General features: G+C 47.9%; 1 protein-coding gene and 1 long non-coding RNA gene across 5 annotated transcripts in view; both read right to left on the bottom strand.

Annotated features, from left to right (window-relative positions):
* ZNF592 (zinc finger protein 592) overlaps window positions 1–12,940 on the bottom strand; it is a 40,076-nt gene extending 27,136 nt beyond the window's left edge. Inside the window, exons 1-2 of one of the 3 annotated variants that reach the window (XM_064722060.1) lie at window positions 12,822–12,940; window positions 6,914–9,216 (exon numbers count right to left, since the gene is read on the bottom strand). In XM_064722060.1, the coding sequence (XP_064578130.1) occupies window positions 6,914–9,208 (2,295 nt within the window). In that variant the 5' untranslated portion in view covers window positions 9,209–9,216; window positions 12,822–12,940. Of the gene's footprint in view, window positions 1–6,913; window positions 9,217–12,076; window positions 12,095–12,821 lie in introns of those variants that run through there. The other 2 variants (XM_064722058.1, XM_064722059.1) reach the window with 2 other exon arrangements.
* Window positions 12,941–15,138: 2,198 nt separating this feature from the next.
* Window positions 15,139–18,317, bottom strand: LOC135452282 (uncharacterized). 2 transcript variants are annotated; one of them, XR_010441568.1, is made up of 3 exons: window positions 17,980–18,317; window positions 17,291–17,443; window positions 15,139–16,720 (listed from the first exon to the last, which is right to left on the bottom strand). It is a non-coding gene; the product is annotated as an uncharacterized LOC135452282 (long non-coding RNA). The 2 variants fall into 2 exon arrangements; XR_010441567.1 differs by having other exon boundaries at window positions 17,291–17,418.
* Between the last annotated feature and the right edge of the window lie 289 nt (window positions 18,318–18,606).

The raw sequence follows: 18,606 nt of genomic DNA, 5'->3' as shown, positions 1-18,606 counted from the left end.
AGCCACAGTTTCTCTGGTTGGAGGTTGTGTTTATTGCCTGTGGTGCTTGCAGCAGCATCACACCCTTCAGAGGGCAGCCTGTCCTCCCAGCAGGACAGAGCAGACCATCAGCCCTGCCTGGGCCTGTCACCCACAGAGCTGTCCAGCCACAGGGGCAGCATCACGGGTGCCCAGCTGGAAGAAGAATGCAGGAGCCACACTCTTCCTTTTAGTGCCAGCAGACACCAGATTCCACCCCATCTCCATGCCACCCAGGACAGCCCCTCTGGCTCCAGCTATCTCCTCCTCCTCCTCCTCCTCCTCACTCTCAGCCATGGCCTCCAGTTCCTGCTCCTCCTCCCTCAGCTGCTCCCAGTCTCTGGGGCCTGCAGGGCCACCAGGACCAGGCATGGCTGGGGAAGGAGGAGAGGGTGGGGCTGGGGATGGTAACACATCACAAACTGATTTAAGCAGACCATGGAGCCACACCCTGGATTTTCTTCCTCACCAGCCTCTCCTCCTCATCCTCTGCTCTGGCCTGGGTGCAGGCTCTGCTATCCTGCTCTCTCCCAGCAGCTCCATTTCCCCAACATGCTTTCATCAGAACATCTTCCATCCCTTTGCTTCTACAAAATCCACAGGGAAAATTTCCATAAAAAATAAAATCTATCCTCACTGGTACCAAAGGACTGCATTAATCCCTCTTGGTTTGGGACAGGGAGAAAACAGTGCTTTATGGGGCCAAGGGAATTTTTTTGCTGATTTTCAAACCTCTTGTTTTCTAAATTAAAACATGAACTTGAAGGGGGGAAGGAAGAGAAAAAATAGGAAAAATACAGCTGCTGCCTTTCTTATTTTTGCTGCTGGGAAATTATCAGGGCAGCATGTGGTTCTACTAGCTCCTGGCAAGTTTTATCCAATAAATTATAAAGCATTGATTTAAGACAGGGAAGGAAGAAGAAAAAGAAAAGGCAGCAATAAAATTGCTTTTAAATTACTTGTGTAGGTGGTTCATAAACAGGAGACATCACAACTCATTGAAAAATTCTTATTGGACAAAAAAAAAAAAAAGAGAGAAAAGAAGAAAAAAGTAAGGAGAACAAAAGGTTCAAGAGAATTCAGAGGTCCTGAGTTTATGTTCTGTACTTTATCAGAGTTGCTAGCTACCTTGGTGGATTTTGGGTGGTCAAGTCAAATAAGAAAGGAAAGGAAAAAGGATTAAAATCTCTGGTTACCAGTAGATAGACAATTATGCCCAAGAGGGTCAGGAAGTACTTTTAATTCTTCCACATGTTATTGTGGTCTTTCCTTGCCAAGAAAACAAATCAGCTCTGTCTCAAAACCAGTTTGTGTTCTTTGTTCCATTCCTTCTGCTGCAAACTCTTCCAGAATTCATTCCTGTGCTGATCTCAGACTGTCCTCTGATTTTCTACATAAATCTATTTCGGTCTGTCTTGCATCATTACTGCCCCTAAATGAAAAAGCTCATTTCTCCAAAGATCACACCAGATACAGGTGAGAGTGGATAGAGAACACCCTGTAACGAAAGGCACATCCCAAATGCAGGCACCAGGAGCTGCATGGGCTTTGTTCCTCTCTCCTGTAATTTGAGCCCTGAAAACTGTCTGATACTGATGAATTGCCCAGAGCAATTCCTGTGAGTACAGGAAGCATTTCTTGAGGGCAGATTTACTTTCTGGTGGGGGAAAAAAGTGCCACTATCCTCACCTTAGTCCTTTGCCTGCTTCAGTGCTGAAGGGCACCCACCCACCCTCATTTACCAGGCCTTTGCCAAGCTAAACTCATCAAATGGTTTTAATTTCCCCTCAAGAGATCATGTTTCCATTTCTGGTCATTCTTCCCTCGGTTACTCCAATCTATCCTGATAAACAAAACAATACACTCCTCTCCAACTCGGTTATTTCTAGCACGAGGGAGCATCACCACAGATTGACAGAAATCTCCTGCACAGTTGTGTCACCTCAGTCATTCAGAGAGTTCTCAAGATCAAAAATCCTGCCTTTGGTTCATTTTCATACCATTACCATTCCTACTCAGTCTTAAAGATCATCTAGAACCTCCTGTAAAATATTCCCCATTTTCCATGACTTCTTACTGTGCTAGTTTGGTTCAGCAAATTTTTTAACACAGTCATCCTCCAAGGTCTCCTTAACACAAATATGAACTCCACAGATATCTAAAACCATCCCTCAGGAGATCTCATAAAATCCTGATCCCAGCTGCAATTATTTCTGGGAGTTTACCTGATTCTGCTCCAACCTCACAATCCATTTTCTTCAGTATATTCATTCTTCATGCAGCACTCCTAACAACCATCTCATTGAACATCAAGAAGATGAGGATAAACTCATTTCTCTATTCCAAAAACCAATATAATTTGGCATAAATTACACCTACTTATATATCCTTCCCCCTTCAACCCCAAAAAATCTTGCTCTAGAACACACCAGTGTATGAAACCAAACAGACCTGAAGTCACATGGAACATCTGGTACCACCTCTTCAACATCTGTCAAGGATAATGCCTACACAGAGCTCAGCTTCTGCTTTGAACAAATCCAACCTGCCAGTTATTCTAATTCCCATACTGCCTCCTTCTTGCAGTTCAGCAATGGAAAAGCAGCACGCAGGTCCCACTGAGCTGCTTGATTCACAAGCTTGAAAAAATTGCAGAATTGGCCTCACTAGTTGCTAAAAAAGGCATCAAGATGATCCATTCAAAACATACATCTGATAAACCCAGTTCCTTATGTTTCTGCAGTGGATTATTCCAGCCTGTATCCTCCCTGCAAGCCATGGAGATCCCATCCCATCCCACCACAGAATTCAGCTGGGAGCAACTGCCTTCATCCTACACAAACTCTGTACCAAAATAAACCCTGCTGTGCTCTGAGCAACTGCAGTCATGTACATGTTTAAAAATACAACATTAAGGTCAAGCTCTCCATCATTTTTTTAAAGGTCTTTTCCTTTAGAAAACCACAGCACCTTCTCAAGCACATCATCATCCCCCTCTCCTCCTCCCACTTGCTCCAAATCTCCTCCTTTCCCTCCTTCCAGACCACATCACTATCTTTCTTCCTTCCTGCAATAGAACTGTGACCCAGCCATGTCACTCACATTTTGGCCACACCTAGGAAAGCAATTTATCCATCCTATTTATTCAGGATTTACCCACAGCCATGTAGGAGTGTAACACCAGGTATTTCCCAAACCATCATTTGGAAGAAAGAGAAAAACCAACAATCCCCTTTCAAGCAGCTCTGGGAAACCTGAAAATGTCAGAGTAATTCACAAAGTCATGGTAAGAAATTCCAATTGAAGTGAAAAGTCTTCAGTATCAGCACAGGGTAAGTTTTCTCATGGAGCAGAGACAGCTCAGGCTCTTCCCCCTCTCCAATCCAGTCATTCCTGCCTCTTATCACAGGGTGCTTGTCCTTCAGCTTCTGGGGAACTGAAAACACCACACTGAAAAAGCCTCTCCTGCTCTTTATTTTCTTCATCAACCCCGTTGGATCAGCCCTTCCTTCTGAGCAAGGCGCCACACCAAAGCCATGTCCAGTTTTGGAGTTAAAGGCACCAGAACTGAGCACTTCAAAGCCTGTTTGGTTCCACAAGGTACAGTCACAGCAGATGTGCATCCAGATGTGGTGTCATTCAACAGAAAAGCTTCCAAGAACATGGATCAAAAATCACCTGGCTTATTTTGCACAGCTCTCCACCTTCCCGTACAAACCCAGGTGCTGTGGATAAATTGCTTTTACCTTTTCCCTTCAGCTGAAGTTGCTCTTTCCATTATACATTCATCTACCCTTTCCAAGCATCCTCATTTTTATGGACAATCTAGTACCAAGCATCTGAACAGTCACAGATTAAAAGCTTTTGGCCATAATACAAAGGGGACCTGCCCTGCTACTTCTGGAAGCTCCTTAGAAGGCATAAATCAATCCAAGTCTTTATGTGGAAAGCATCAGCACTTCCTAGTTTCTCAGTGAGGCATGGTAAAGAGTTTGTGCCTGAGTTCTGAAATTGAATAAGAAATTCATTTGGAAATTTTTTGTATTTTTTATCAGAGTGCAGTTTTTTGCTGTCTATAAGAAACTAGGACAACCATACCACCACTTCTATACCAGCATTTCAACACAGTGAGATAGACATCAGGTATGGAGGAAGAAATACACAGTTTTTATTCAAAATGCACAAAATTATGCTAAAACTCTAGATAATTAGTCTCTTGAGATCTAGGAATGTGGTTCATAACCAGGTTTGCCCACAACAATTAATACTATTTCTGCATCCTGACAGATTTTCCCACCACTGCAGCTTGCTGTGGATCAAGCACAACAACTGCTGTGGACTGTGGTTTTAATTAGATGTACCAATATGTAAATCAACATCTTCTGCCCTGTGGACATGGTGGTTTTGAACCACTACTAGGGCACTGAAATCTCTTTATTACAGGTGTTACATCAATGCCTTCCTCAGCAACCCAATTTCAGAGAATCAGAGAACCCCAGACTGGTTTGGGTGGGAAGGGACCTTGAAGATCATCTCATTCCAGTCCCTGGAACCTCCCACTGTCCCAGGCTGCTCCAAGCCCCATCCAACCTCACCCTGAACATTTATGGGGATGGAACAGCCACAGCTTCTCTAGGCAACCCACACCAGAGCCTCCCCCCATCACAAGGGAAGAATTTCTCTACACCCAATTTCTAACAAAAAACAAGTGTCCTGGCCCAACTCTGCAGAGTTTTTAACCACTTCTACCATGTAAGAAAGTGTTGCAAAATCAGTCATTTGATCCTCTGCTGCTTATACCAACACTTCTCCTTTTTCTCACCAAAACAGAAAGAATTAACTTAATGCAGAGTCAGGGTATCTCTCAGAAAGAGGTGGCCATGTTCTCCTATTCCAGGAGTTTATGGCACAAATTCCAACAGCTTCACCTACACCCTTCTCACACCATGATTAATAGTATTACATTCATTAATATGCAAAACCTTCAGCTTCTCAGACCTTGGTGCTGCTGGGAGCTACACATGATGTGAAGGTCACCCACAGCTTTTCCCTTGGGCAGCTCAGAGAATCAGGGATCCCTGAGACCCCACTGAATTCCACCCATCCTTCCACCTCTCAGCCCAGTGACACCAAACACCTGAGAAGGCAGAGGGATGGTTTCCATCAGCTACTGCTAAACCCACACACACCATTACAGGCGTGGGGCACAAATGCTTATTTCCTTTAGAATTGTAACAACTTTATTGAAACAGATGTTCTGGGAACAGCACGGAGCAGCACTGGGCAGCCTGCAGGACAGCAAACACACAGTGGAAAAGGACTCCCAGAGCAGTGCATGCATCCTGTGCAGGGTGAGCATGGGAAGATCTTACAGGGAGGAACTGGTTTCAGAAGCTCCAAAGTAGCCTCTTTTTCCAGTGCTTCTCTTCAGAAAAATACCCCAAAAATAATCCCACATCTAGCAGAACTACTTGACATGAGAGGCGTAAACTCTATTCTTGGTTAAGTTACAGAATAAATTATTTGATTACAAGCTAAAAATACTTACTATCACACATTCTTTTCCTCTTTAAGGAACTTCTGAATTGATAATCCCACAATAGAAATAAGGAAGTACATTTTTAATGCCACTGATTAACATTTGAGATCACTTTGGAGCACTCAGTGTATCCCTTCTCCTGGAAGTTTTAATGCCAGACTGCTGACATTTCCTAAAAAAGCATTAGAGTTGAAAAATAAGTTGGTGTGTTGACAGAGTGCAGTGCTCACTGACCTGCCTCAGGCAAGAAACCTGATTACGTGGCCACACTGATCCCTTTTGGCCTCACCATTTTTTACAACATCAAAACCATTCAGCCATAATCTATTTTTTTTGGTGGCTGATGAATTTAAGATAACAAACTATCTAAATGAGACCACAGCAACCTCAATACTCCTGCAAGCCATTTGAGCAGCACAGGGAGAGTGCAGGTGTTCTCACAGCCATGGCAGAGATGTGGTCATCCTCCCAAATTCTGGCATGGAGTCCTGGTTTTTTGCAGCCCTTGCAGTGGCAGCCAGCTCTGCTGGAAAGCTTTCACCTCATCCAAAGAGATAAGGAGAAGGGAGTACTCCTCCTCTTCAACTGCAAGCTGGTTAACACTTAAACAAGACTGACCTCATCTTCCAAAATAAAAGCCATGAAGAAAATGTATGGTCCAGAACAATAATCATCTTCTCTTCATCAGGGGAAACTTAAGCTGGAGTTTAATTTAAGGGGATTCCAACCAGGTCCCTAAAGGTGGTGGAAAGCTGAGCAGGGCAGCACAGGAGGAAGGCAGGAAGCCACTAACAAGGCTCTCCAACCCTGCCTGCTATGCACCCACAGGACAAAAGCAGCCAGAACCAGCCTTTCCCCCACATAGCACAGCAGGCCTGTCCAACACACAGCTGACCACACAACAGCAACAATAACAGCCCATGTGCCATGGCTCTCACGGAAGGTTCTGGCAGCAGCTGCAGGAAAGGCAGCACTGAGCTGTGCCACATCTCCTCCAGCCACGCTTACAGCACAAACCCTGTTCCAGGTAACGCTCTGCTGATCCTCCCCCACAGCTTCTCTGCACGCCTCATCCAAGGGATCTTTCATCTCCATCACCTTTCTCTGACACTCAAGGATCTCCACAGTCTCCTTACTATGCTCTTTTTACAGGCACAGGGCAGAAGGAAGGCAAGCAAACAATGCAAACATCTCCTCACACGCACGCGTCTGGGCTCACGCGCATTCCAAATTCTCCCCATAAGCATTTTTTAGGCAAAGCAACTCATCTGCCACCACCATGCCTACTTTTCCCCTTGAGGACAATCTCTTTAAACTAGGAGAGATTTAACTAATAACATTAAAATGATGACTTACCAGTCTCTCATTATCTTCTGAGGTTCTCTGGTAATGAGCTGCTAAAGAAGTGTAATCCTGCTCCTGCTTGTTACACTCCAAACACTTAGATCCATGACGGATTAGCCTCTGTGGGTCTGTGTAGAGAGGCAAGGCTGGCTGAGTGCTTGCAGAAATCCCTACCCCACCTCCTGAAGCAGCACTGGACTTGGGTGGAGGAGAGGAGGAGAGAAAAGTCTGAGGAGCTGGAGAGGCTGAAGAGCTTGTAGGAGAAGGTGAAAACATTTGGTCTATGGAAATTGGTTTCATGAGCAGCTGAGAACACTGCATGATAAATCCTTTGCTCTTGTGATCTCGTGCATGTTTAAGCAAGCTACACTTATTAAAAAAAAGGAGCATAGTTGAACACTGAGTGCACATGACTTCAATGTGAACGCTTCGCCTACTATAGTGTTGAGTCAGGCTTTTCTCTAAGGCAAATGAGTCCCCACATTCCAGGCAACAATACCCAGAGGCAGGTAAATTAATACTAGTGTCAGCTGGGGGGCTGAGGTTTGGAGTATATATGGGCACCGGATTGGCACTGTGTAGCACTTTATGGAATGCCTCCATGACAACGGGAGCAGCTTTCTTGACTTGGTGCACCAGCGGCACCGACATCTGCGGCACCTGAGGCTGGCTCCGCCTCTGCGCCGATGTCTTGGCTGTGACAGAAGCAGCAACGCTGTGGGGGACCAAGTTGAGATTTGCCAAGTGCACAGCTTTGGGAAGGAGGCTGGAGGAGGCCGTGTTGGATGGCTGCTGCCTCTTGACCCCCACCTTGATGGCGCCGCCGCCGCAGTTGGGCAGGGGAGATAAGGACACGGTGCAAGTGCTGTTTGCAATATCCATTTTCACACTGTCCGAGTAAGGACTCACTACATTTGACAGCTGGATAGCCACAGCAGCCCCGTTTTTGGTTGAATTCCTGCCAGCCTCACCTTCTGTAACTGCACTAGTATCAGGGGATGGGAAAGATTTGATAAACTCTTCGGCAGAAGAGGTTTCTGCAGGTGACTCTTCTGAAGACTTGCCCAACTCATCATTTTCTGGCAAAATTCTAGTTACAGTCCTTTTAATTTCACCGGAAGATGTCTTGATAGTCTTTATTCTGACTTTGGGAATGGCTGGCGGGGAGCCAGCTGCCATGGAGGGAGAGCCTTTCCCACTGCTGTCGCTGCACACGCTACGAGGACTCTCGGGCTGCTTGCCAGCCTTCCTCACCACCTCCAGGGGGCTGCGGGGACTCTTTGGCGACTTGGGCATTTTTGGGCTTCCCTTCGTCCCGTCTTTAAAAGCACCAGGTTCCTTGGTAAAATTTGGCTGATCGCTTTTTGGGATACACACAACCTTTTTGGCCTGAAGAGCTACTAATGCTGCCACACAGGATGACAGCTTGGAATGAGTTGGCTTTAGCCTCTGCCGAGGTGGTATGGATGAAGACATGTTTAGCTCGGGCACAGAGCCCTTGCCATCTCCTAAATTGTTGTGAGGGAGGTCTCCAAACACCAAGCCTTCCCCAAGAAAGCTGTTGGTATCTAACAAGTCCTTGCCTGACTCTGCAAACCTCTCCACTGCTCTGTCTTGCTCTCTCCTGCTCATTTCCAGCCTATTCTCTGGCTGGCAGTGGATTTCTGTCTTCTGCTCCTTTTTACAGTACTGATCAAACATGCTTAATTCGGGCTCTGGCACCTTCCTAAGATGATCCAGGACTGAAGCCCCTGTTGGGACATATATTGAAGGTGGTGGAAAATAGGGAGTTTGGGCATGTTTGGGTTTATCCCCAATACTGTTCTCTTTGAATGTATCCTCTGGTTCAGGGCTGGAAATGGGGCTAAACTGACTAAATGTTGGCAAAGGCTCTGACTTGGACTCGTCCAGTTTATCAGAGTAACCTCTCGAGCTGTCACCATTAATAAAAGTTGACTCAAACTTGCCATAATTATGGACTAAAGCATGAGCCTCAGGTGGCAGATCAGAGCCACGAAAGCCATTGTGTAACAGACCAGTTCCAAGGTGATTCCCCTCCTTTTCTGCCTCAAAAGACTCCTGGCGACTCGTGTTCTTCACTATCACACTGACAACGGGCGCATCGGAGGGAGGCAGAGAGTGGGACAAGGACACATTCTCATCCATGCACATTCCTGAGGACTTCAGGTGATTCTCATTCTCCTCCCCAGCTGATGGAATGGTCTCCTTAGCATCGAGACTGGTTGGATCAGGGATGTCAAAAGCAGCCAAGAGGTCATCAAAGTCAGGGGTTTTCATGTCCCCCATGATGAAAGCTACAATCAAAAGCACAAAAAATACTTTGTCAATGTATTTCCCCCATGCACAAACTTTGTAAGACTCATGTGCATCAAAAAATCAGGATTTTTTTTCTGTGACAAAAATCCCAGCTGCACAAAGCCTGGGGTGTGGGCAGGGCTGCTCCTCAGAGGTGCTCCAAGCAGCACAGTGAGAGACAGCAAGCATCCCCCCATCCCAGGATCCCCCAGAACAGAGCTGGCACAAGCATCACCTTGGAAACCACACCCAGCTCATGCAGGGGACATCTCTGGACTAATCCAAAACCAGCCATCATCATGAGCCTCGACAGAAGGTTCTGAAGTACATTAGCAGAGGGTTTTTTGTATAGCTAATAGGTAGCAATGACTGCTGATTTCTCCACAGATTGCCACATTTGAAGAATTCAGTCTTTTCTCCAGGAAGAAAGGCAGGGGCAAAGAGGTGGCCCAAGAGACACAGACCTGAAATTGAGATGACTCCCTATCCTGAGCAATTTAAATAATAGAAATCTTCAGTAAATATTTCAATACAACAGTTCCAAGAAGGATTCTCTGAAACAGGGGCAATCCTTAAGTATGATGTGAAGCAAAAACCACCCAAAGATAGAATAAAGAACTAAATATCCAAATTGAAAGATGAAATTGTGCTCCCAGCCAGCACTTTCTTTCTAAGCTCTTCAAAAAGGAAGTGGTGCCTCAACAAGCAACCTACAAGCTCTGGTGAGATGCATGAAAACTGACAGCACAGAATTACTAGAACATTTGTGTTCTCTACTGTCAGGGATACTGCATTTACACTGATAACCAAAATATTTTCGAGTTGCTACAATACAGAGACTTCACAAACATTTAATGAGTCATTCTTTAATATATTTTATTTAAACCCCAAACTTATGTGAACTGGTGCATGCTGTACCCAAGGGAGGGGAAAAAAAACAAAATGTGTCAACAGAACTAGCAGGGCACCAGTTCCTGCTTGGCAAGGAGCATCCACAGGCAAGGTGAGTCCTGCCACACTCCACTTGGGCTGCAACAATGCTGCCAAAGCCTGCAGCAAGCCAGGGAGGCTGAGAGGGTGGCAGAATTCCAGGATAACAGGGCAGAACTGGGAGCAGAGCAGGACCATGGCACAAGGCAGAGGGACAGAGAGAAACCATCTGATGGCTCCCCAAAAGGGGCCTGGCTTAAGGCTGCTGTCATTATTGACCATGCAGTTTAGAAGTTTGTCAAGCATCACATCCAAACCAAACAAAGCTGAACCCTTCTGGCCAGGCTGCTGGAATGGGGAACAGCTCCTGGGCCAGGAGAAATCACCTGGAGTGGAGCACAGGGACACAGTGGTCTTTGAGCTTTACACAAGTCCCAGAGGTGCTGCTTTGCTTAATCTACTGCAAAACACTCTGCAGAGATTTACTTGGCTTCAAAGTGGCTAGCTGTGGCTGAACCTAAACTCCTTCTTAAATTAAACCACAAATATGAAGGTCCACAGAGGGCTATGCAATAATTTGCAACCACTTCCCTCAAGGAATCACAGCTGAGCATGAAATCCCTGGAAGCCCAAATGATCCACACACTCCACATCCGCAGCGCTTGGGAAGGACTTTGGAGACAACACAGATTACTGCACTTGGCAAAGGCATGGGCCTGAAACTTCCCATTCCTTTGGGTGGGAAAAGTTGTACCAGCTGGGAGAGAGCTAGGCACCATGCAGCTCCCAACATTTCTGGCACACAAACCCTTCTGCAAGGAAGACACTTCATTCCATAACCTGGCATGACTGAGTTTTGTACAGAGAAAAATGAGCCTGCCAATCACTCCTGACCTTCCCCTTCCCACTCTGGAACACCTCTCTGCATCTGTTTTGAAATGCAAGACAAATCCCATGTATCTGCAGCATCTCAAAATATCCTTTTCTTGGATGAAACCTTGCTTTTTCAGAAGGATTTGTGTTCATCTTTGAGTCCTATAAAACACTCTTTTACTGGCTTTGCAACCATGAGGGCACAAGTCTCTACCTAAATATTTCTCCACAGAACTGCATCTTAAACTTGTCATACACAAAGCTACACTTTCTCAGAATAAAGCAAGTTTTGACCCAGATTCTAGAGAATAAGTATCTTATCAACAAAATTGATTTTTAAATAACATACACAACACTGTATACTTCTGATCACAGATAACAAACAAAAAAAGGAATTAAAGAGAATTATGTAAACTAGCCTGTGAGGAAAGCTGAAAATAAAGACCTTTGTCCTTACTCCATCATTCTTGTGCAAAGGACTGCAAACCCACAGTTGGGATCCAACGAAAACATGGAGCTTGAGAATTGCAAAGCAGTAGAAGAGGTGAATAAAGTGAGCAAAGCAGAAGGACTTATGGAGTAAAGAGTGTATTTCAGTGTGCAAAATCAACCTCACTATATATACACATTTCTTCAGGAATCAGGAAACCTGGAAGGCTCCAAGCCATCCACAAAAGCCCTGGGGAAGGATGTCAAACCCCAGGGCCATGTGCTATGGATAAGCTTCAAAGCCAAGGAGAGGCACCACAGGAGCCACTTCCTCCACTCACTCCTTACAAACCTTTTGCTAGCAGTGCTATTCCCAGGGACTCCTGGAGACTGGGAGTAGATGCTCTGCAGCTTTCCAACTAAGGAGGAGATTTGAGACTGCCACTTAATAGTGAAGCATGAAACCCCAGTAACACCAAGGAAATTAATCAGAGAATGGATTAGGTTGGAAGGGACCTTGAAGACCATCTAGCTCCAATCCCCTGCTGTAGGGGATTATTTATCATGTACATTGCCATTACTAAATATTGGTCATTTTAACCATTTTAACCATTGGTAATTCCTCACCAAAACAGTGTACAAGGGAAAACATCTGCTCAAGCCCGACTGGTGTCTCCGGGAGGGGATGCAGAGACTGCATGACACCGGAATCCCATGGGAAGGCAGGGATGGCAGGAGCCCGAAGCGCGGGGAAGGCAGGGGATGGGGCAGAGGCCGCTGTCAGGGCTGCGGGGAAGGGCTGAACCGGAGGGCGGCTCGGTGGCATCGGGACCCGGGGCTCTGAGACCCGTGAAAGTTTCATGAGCCCGGTGCGGCTCTCGGTGCGAACGGGGCCGCCGGGCTGGGGACCCGTCCGGCCCGTGGCACTGCCGCACACACAGAGCCGCACACCCACACCCACATCCCCACACGCCGCCCCCAGCCCACGCCGTCCCCACCCGAGACAAAGGCCGGCCCCGCCGCCCCCCGCGCTGACAGCCCGGCCCGGCCCGGCCCCGCCGCACGTGGGCCGCCCGCCGAACTTAGTTTGTGCCGGCGCCGCCGGGCCGGGCCGGGCCGGGCCGCCGCGGGCAGCGCAGCCCATCGGGGCACGGAGCTGAGGAACGGGGAGCGGCGGCGGCCTGCGGGCCGGAAGAGCCGGTGCGGGCGCGCAGGGCTCGGTGCGCCGGCGGCGGGGCCGCCCGCCCTGCCCGCGGGGCGGCAGCACCGCCCGGCCGCGGGGCCGGCGGGAGGGAGGGAGCGCGGGAGGGCGGAGGGCAGCGGGAGGGGCGGGCCCGGCGCGGCCGGGCCCCGGCGGGCGGGCAGGACTCACCCACGCAGGCAGCTCCTCCGGGCCCACCGGGCCCGCGCGGCCTCACCCCGCACCGGGCACCAACGGCCGCAACATGGCGGCGGCGGCGGCGGGTGGGGCCGGGGGCGGAGCGGGGCGGGCCGGGCACAGCGGAACCGCCCCCCCTTCCCTTCCCTTCCCTTCCCTTCCCTTCCCTTCCCTTCCCTTCCCCGCTGCCCCGCTCTCCCTCCGGGAGGCTCCTGCCAGAGGCGGCCCCGGCCCCGGCCCCGGCCCGGTCCCGCCGCCCCTGACGCCGCCGAGGCCCCGCGCTGCCGCTGTTCTACGGTTCCCTCACCAAACCTGCCCCGGGATCGGCTCCGCTGCAGCCCCCGCTCCGTGTCTCCAGCTCCTTCCCCGCTGTGTGTCCCACACCCGCCCTGTTGCGGTTCGCTCGCATTACACCACGGACCCGCTGATCTCTCATAAAGGCGAGAGCGGAGCTCCAGGCTGGGGAGCCTCACCCTGATCCTGGCAAGGCGGCGGAGCCAATAACCCCCGGAGCCCTTTCCAAACAGCGAGGACAAGGAGATGCCTGGGATCTGTCAGCACAGGTTACTAAGGGCTTCCATCCCTGATGCCTTCTGCATCGAAATTACCAGAACGGTAGATTTAGATTAGAGGTTAGGGAGACGTTCTTTCCTGTGAGGGCAGCGAGGCCTTGAGCAGCTGTGGCTGCCCCTGGATCCCTGGAAGTGTCCCAGCCCAGGCTGGATGGAGCAACCTGGTCTAGTGGAAGGTGGATCCTGGAACAGGATGAACTTTAAGGCCCTTTCCATTCTATGGCAAGTTCAGGGGATGAGGAGAGGGTGGTGGATATTGTTTGTACTCCATCCGTGTCCAGCTCTGGGCTCCTCAGTACAAGAGAGGCATGGACATAGTGGAGGTGCCATGGAGATGATGAAGTGGTTGAAGCATCTCCTCTGTAAGAAAAGGCTGAGAGAGTTGGGACTGTTCATCCCATGGAAGAGCAGAGTCAGGGAGGGCTCATCCAGGTCTGCAAATACCTGCAAAGAGGAAGGAGCCTGGTTTTTCCCAGTGGTGCCCAGTGCCAGGAGCAGAGGCCATGGGCACACACTGATGCACATCAGGAAATACTTTTTCCCTGTGATGGTAACCACAGGCTGGCTTAGGCTGCCCAGGCTGTGGTGTCTCCATCCTTGGAGGTGTTCAGAAGCAGTTGGGATTTTCTGAGCAGCCAGTATTAGCTGGCCCAGATGACCTCAGGAGTTCTTTTCCAACTTCAAGTACTCTGAGATGCTGTGAAATATTTTGTATTGAGGTTTGGACATGCACACTTCTATCATAATAAATCAACAATATTTCTTGAGGCTGTCTTCCTATGAACTGACATTTTAAGCATCTACCCCCAGCACCAGGCATACAGCACTGCTCATACTACATTTATTTTTTATCTAGTTAAATAATTAATTTTTTCTTTGACATCATGGGCAAAAAAAGTCTTTTTTTCTAGCTGAAACATGTAGCTTCACATCTTTGATTTCTGAATCAGTGTCATCACTTTTCTTCTTTTGGAGGTGATAGCCAGTTTCCAAAAACGAGCAAAAGGACAAAGGGACTCACAAACAGAAAACATTTTCAAAATTGCAACTGTTACCTCTAATTTTAGCACATGTCTATGAAAACCTCTAAATTGTATCTAGTAAGAGAGCTGACATTTGTTACACAATTTACTAAGAGCTGTCACAGTCCTGAACAAGTTGTAGCCTGCCGGAAAGCTATGGTAATTTGAAGGATTGTGATAATTAAGAAATGTAATGCCAATGGGAATTTAGCTCCATCCCTTTAGATGGCCAAGGAGGAGAGACAGCCCTGGAATGGCTGGGGTCCCTTCCTCAAGACAGCAGAGACACAAAATGCTCTAAGGAGAGTCCATGTCTTTCAGCATGACCTAAAAACTACATTAGTCCAATGTGGTGATTTGACAAATCTGGAAGCAAAACATCTTCCTCCTCTTTGTTTTTCTTTTAAAATTTAAATGTGTCCCTTTAGGCTTGTTTTGTAAATGTTATGGAATCCCCACCCCTGGAAGTATCCAAGGCTGGACAGCTCTTGGAGCACCCTGATCTAGTGGAAGGTGTCCCTGTCTGTGACAGGGGTGTGGAATGGGATGGGCTTTACCTTCCAACCCCAACCAGTCTGGGATTCTGTGATTTGATGTGGAAAAGACAAAAGGAGACAAAGTACAGAGCAGCCCTCTGCACTTGGGAGGTGCTGAGGCCTGAGCAGGGAACAACAGTGGTGGAACCCACCTCAGAGAGGGAAACCTCAGGATGAAACACTCTGAAAATGTGGGACCTTAACTTTTAATTCTTGACCTGCTTGGGGTTGTTGGTGCTTGCTTTTTAGCTGGGGGAAATGGTTCTTCCCAGGTGCCAGTGTGCTGAAAAGTGTATGGAGGCAGGCAGGCTGGCAAGGACAGTGAGACTCGTTTTATTTTTAATAACAAACATTACAAAGTCTTGAGCATTCATGTCTAAGCAACTGTCAGTTTTCACATCAGAGATTCATTTGTTTCTGCCAGACGTCTGTGTTGTAGTGAATTACCTTGAGCTGGTTGCAAAACTTGCCTGTTACAAAACTGTAATTAATGGTTCAGAAACTCGGGGGAAGATTTGTTATTGGCAGGGTGAGTATGGATCCCCAGACACAAACATTCCTCCAAGATAACACTGTAGCCCTTGGTGTTACCTACACACACATGAAAAAAGGGGTGTAACTTAAATCAGGGTGATTAATTACACAGATGTGTTTTGTATATATTTAAAACCATTTACAGCTATCACTTTGGCTTTTTTGTCTCACTCACTCCCAGGGCCTGCACTCTTCCTTGCCCCAAACTGTTTTTTTCTGTCTTTTTCCTCATTTACACAAATATTGATGAGCGGGTGCATGTCTTCACTGAAGATCCCTCTGTGCAACCACTGATCCACCACAAACACAGAAAAACCTGCCTCTACCCCACATCCATACAACTTGGAATGGTTGTGATGCTCTCTTGCAGTGATGGAGCCCTCACCTTAAATTCCTGAGCCAAATCTAAGAGAACAAAGCCATGTCTCCCAGCGAGTTTGGGAACAGGAATAAGAACCGTAATGTGGCAAAATCCCAACAGAGAAGGACTGTTTCATACCCTGACATGATTCTGAATCCCATTTGTTGGGATTTGGTGGATTCCCAGTTGGAGTCAAATCTAAGAGAACAAAGCCATATCTCCCAGTGAGTTTTGGAGCAGGAATAAGAATCATAATGTGGCAAAATCCCAACAGAGAAGGACTGTTTCATACCTTGACATGATTCTGAATCCCATTTGTTGGGATTTGGGGGATTCCCAGTTGGAGGCAAGACGAGATTTCTTGCACGGAGGTTGCAGCCAAACCCCGCTGAAGTGCCAAGGGAGCATCTTGTCCATATCAGCTTTTTCTGCTGCAATACCAAACCCATTCTACTACTCACACAGAAGACCAGGAGAATAACTTCCAGTTTTCTTCACCATGAGAACTGCAGGCTCTAGACAGTACAGACACACTCCAAGGTCTGGGCAAGCAAGGTTGCTCTGTGCAATCCTCTGAGCTGACAGCAGAGCCCTGAGCTGTGTTGCTCTGCCCATTTATGAGCACTTGAGGGGCTCCTCATGGCTGCTGTGGGACTCACAGTGACCCCTCTCCTTCCCCAGCTGCCTCTGAACAGAGTCACTCCAGCCTGTGGCAAGAGAACCTTGTCAAGATCCTCTCCTGATGGAGCAATGTCTCCTGTGGCTGCAGTGGCTGGGGAGCTCCATGGTTTCCCCACACATTCCCAGGGTGACAAGGGCTGGAGCTGTTCTTGCCTTTGTGCCTCTATGTGATAGCAGTGGAACAGCCCTGTGAACCAGAGAGAACTGATTCAGGCTGCTAAACCTCTTCAGGGAAGGAATTAAACTTTGAATCATCCCTCATCATAGAATCATGGACTCATTTCAGCTGGAAAGGCACTCTAAGATCAGTGAGCCCAACCATTAATGCAGCACTGCCATGTTCACCACTAAACCATGTCCCCAGGTGCCACATCCTTGTGTTTTAAGTCCTTCCAGGGCTGGGGGACTCCCCCACTGCCCTGGGCAGCTGAGTCAGTGCCTGAACATCCTTCCAGTGAAGACAATTTCCTTAATATCCAACCTGAACCTTCCCTAATACAACTCAAAGCCATTTCCTCTTATCATGCTGGGAGCAGAGCCCAAGCCCCACCCAGCTGCCCCCTCCTGTCAGGAGCTGTGCAGAGCCACAAGGTCCCTCCTGAGCCTCCTTTTCTGCAGCTGAGCCTCTTTCCAGCTCCCTCAGCCCCTCCTGGTGCTCCAGCTCCTTCCCCAGCTCTGCTCCCTTCCCTGGATGTGCTCCAGCCCCTCAAAATCTTGTCATGAAGGGTCATGCCCCCAGGATTGGAATTGAGCTTACCCATAGTCTGACAAGTGGTTGTGTGGGCAAAAACAAAGATTGAGGTACTTGACTTGCAGGTGGGATCCAGCTGGAGGGACCAGCAGCATTGAACCACGGCCCACACTGCTCCTGGAAACTCTCCCAAACTTTGGTTAAAAATTTAAACAAAACCTTGAGAAAATTGCAGGGAAAATAATTCCATAAGGGTTCTCTGTCTTAAACTGCCCATAGGACACTCCAAGCAGTATCAGTGCAGTTGGATCTTGAAAAACTTCCCCAAGAAAGCTCCAGAAATTGCTTTGCATGCTCAGAAAAAGAGGGATGGGGCTGTAGATGCTCGTACAAGGTCAGTACAAGGTACAGGTGTAGCTGAGGGGTGAGTGGGATGTTTTTCCCAACAGGAGTAACAGGCAGCCAATGCGACCAAGTTTAAGGTAAGGCAGGAAAGAAGAGGTCAGTAGATTAAATTCTTCTGCTTCAAATTATCACACAGAGCTAGGAGAGGCATTTATGAGAATATATGAATATATTTCCAGATGTTAAAAAAGGATTAAAGGCAACATAGTCCCAAAACAAGGGGCTAGTGAACAGAAGCTAATTCCACTACTAGAGTAAGGACAAAAAAGCTCAGAAATGGAGTTTTTGGTGCACAGGCCCCTCTCCTCACCCCTACAACCTGTGCCACTTCTTCCCTGGCACTTACATACCTAAATACCCTTCTCCATGCTTCTGGTTGCTGAAATGTCCTCTGGCACTTTCCCAGGTGCTCACAAGGAGCCCTGCTGATCCTCCCTGTGGCGCTGTTAAAAGGTCATGGGGGACAGGAGGCGTCTGAGCAATTGAATGTGCAGCTGGGTGTGAGTGGGGTGGGTCCAGCCCCAGGCAGGGCAGCACATTCTCAGGCGTTATCCCACAAGCTGTGCTGAGGAGCTGCATTTTAAACTGTTCCCAGTCTGGGGCAGAGGTTTTTCTTCATAACTAGGGACAAGAGGATAACTGGGAACTAGAGGATTTTTCTTCTTGCTCTCCAAACCTTCAAGTTTCTAGGAATCCCACAGGTGAGGCAAAAAAATCTTCTGTGTTTGTTTTCCATTTGGCTTATTAATGTCATGCTAATGGATTTTGCTCAGGAGCTGGGATCCACCTGTGTGGTATCCAATGCATGTCCCCTGAGCAAATCAGGTGTGCTCCAGGGCACTCTGCTGCTCTCACTCTCTGGGTAATCCTTCCACCAAGCTCTCAGGCAAGGGAAAGACCAGCACCTTGGAAAAAAATGCTAAATTTTCAATTTGGTTTTGATTTTGTTAACACAAATGTCTTGGCTTCAACTTTGT

This window comes from Zonotrichia leucophrys, chromosome 10 (assembly GCF_028769735.1).
Source record: "Zonotrichia leucophrys gambelii isolate GWCS_2022_RI chromosome 10, RI_Zleu_2.0, whole genome shotgun sequence".
NCBI classification, from domain to species: domain Eukaryota; kingdom Metazoa; phylum Chordata; class Aves; order Passeriformes; family Passerellidae; genus Zonotrichia; species Zonotrichia leucophrys.
Note: the sequence above shows the minus strand (reverse complement) of the source record. Positions and strands in the feature narration are given on the sequence as shown.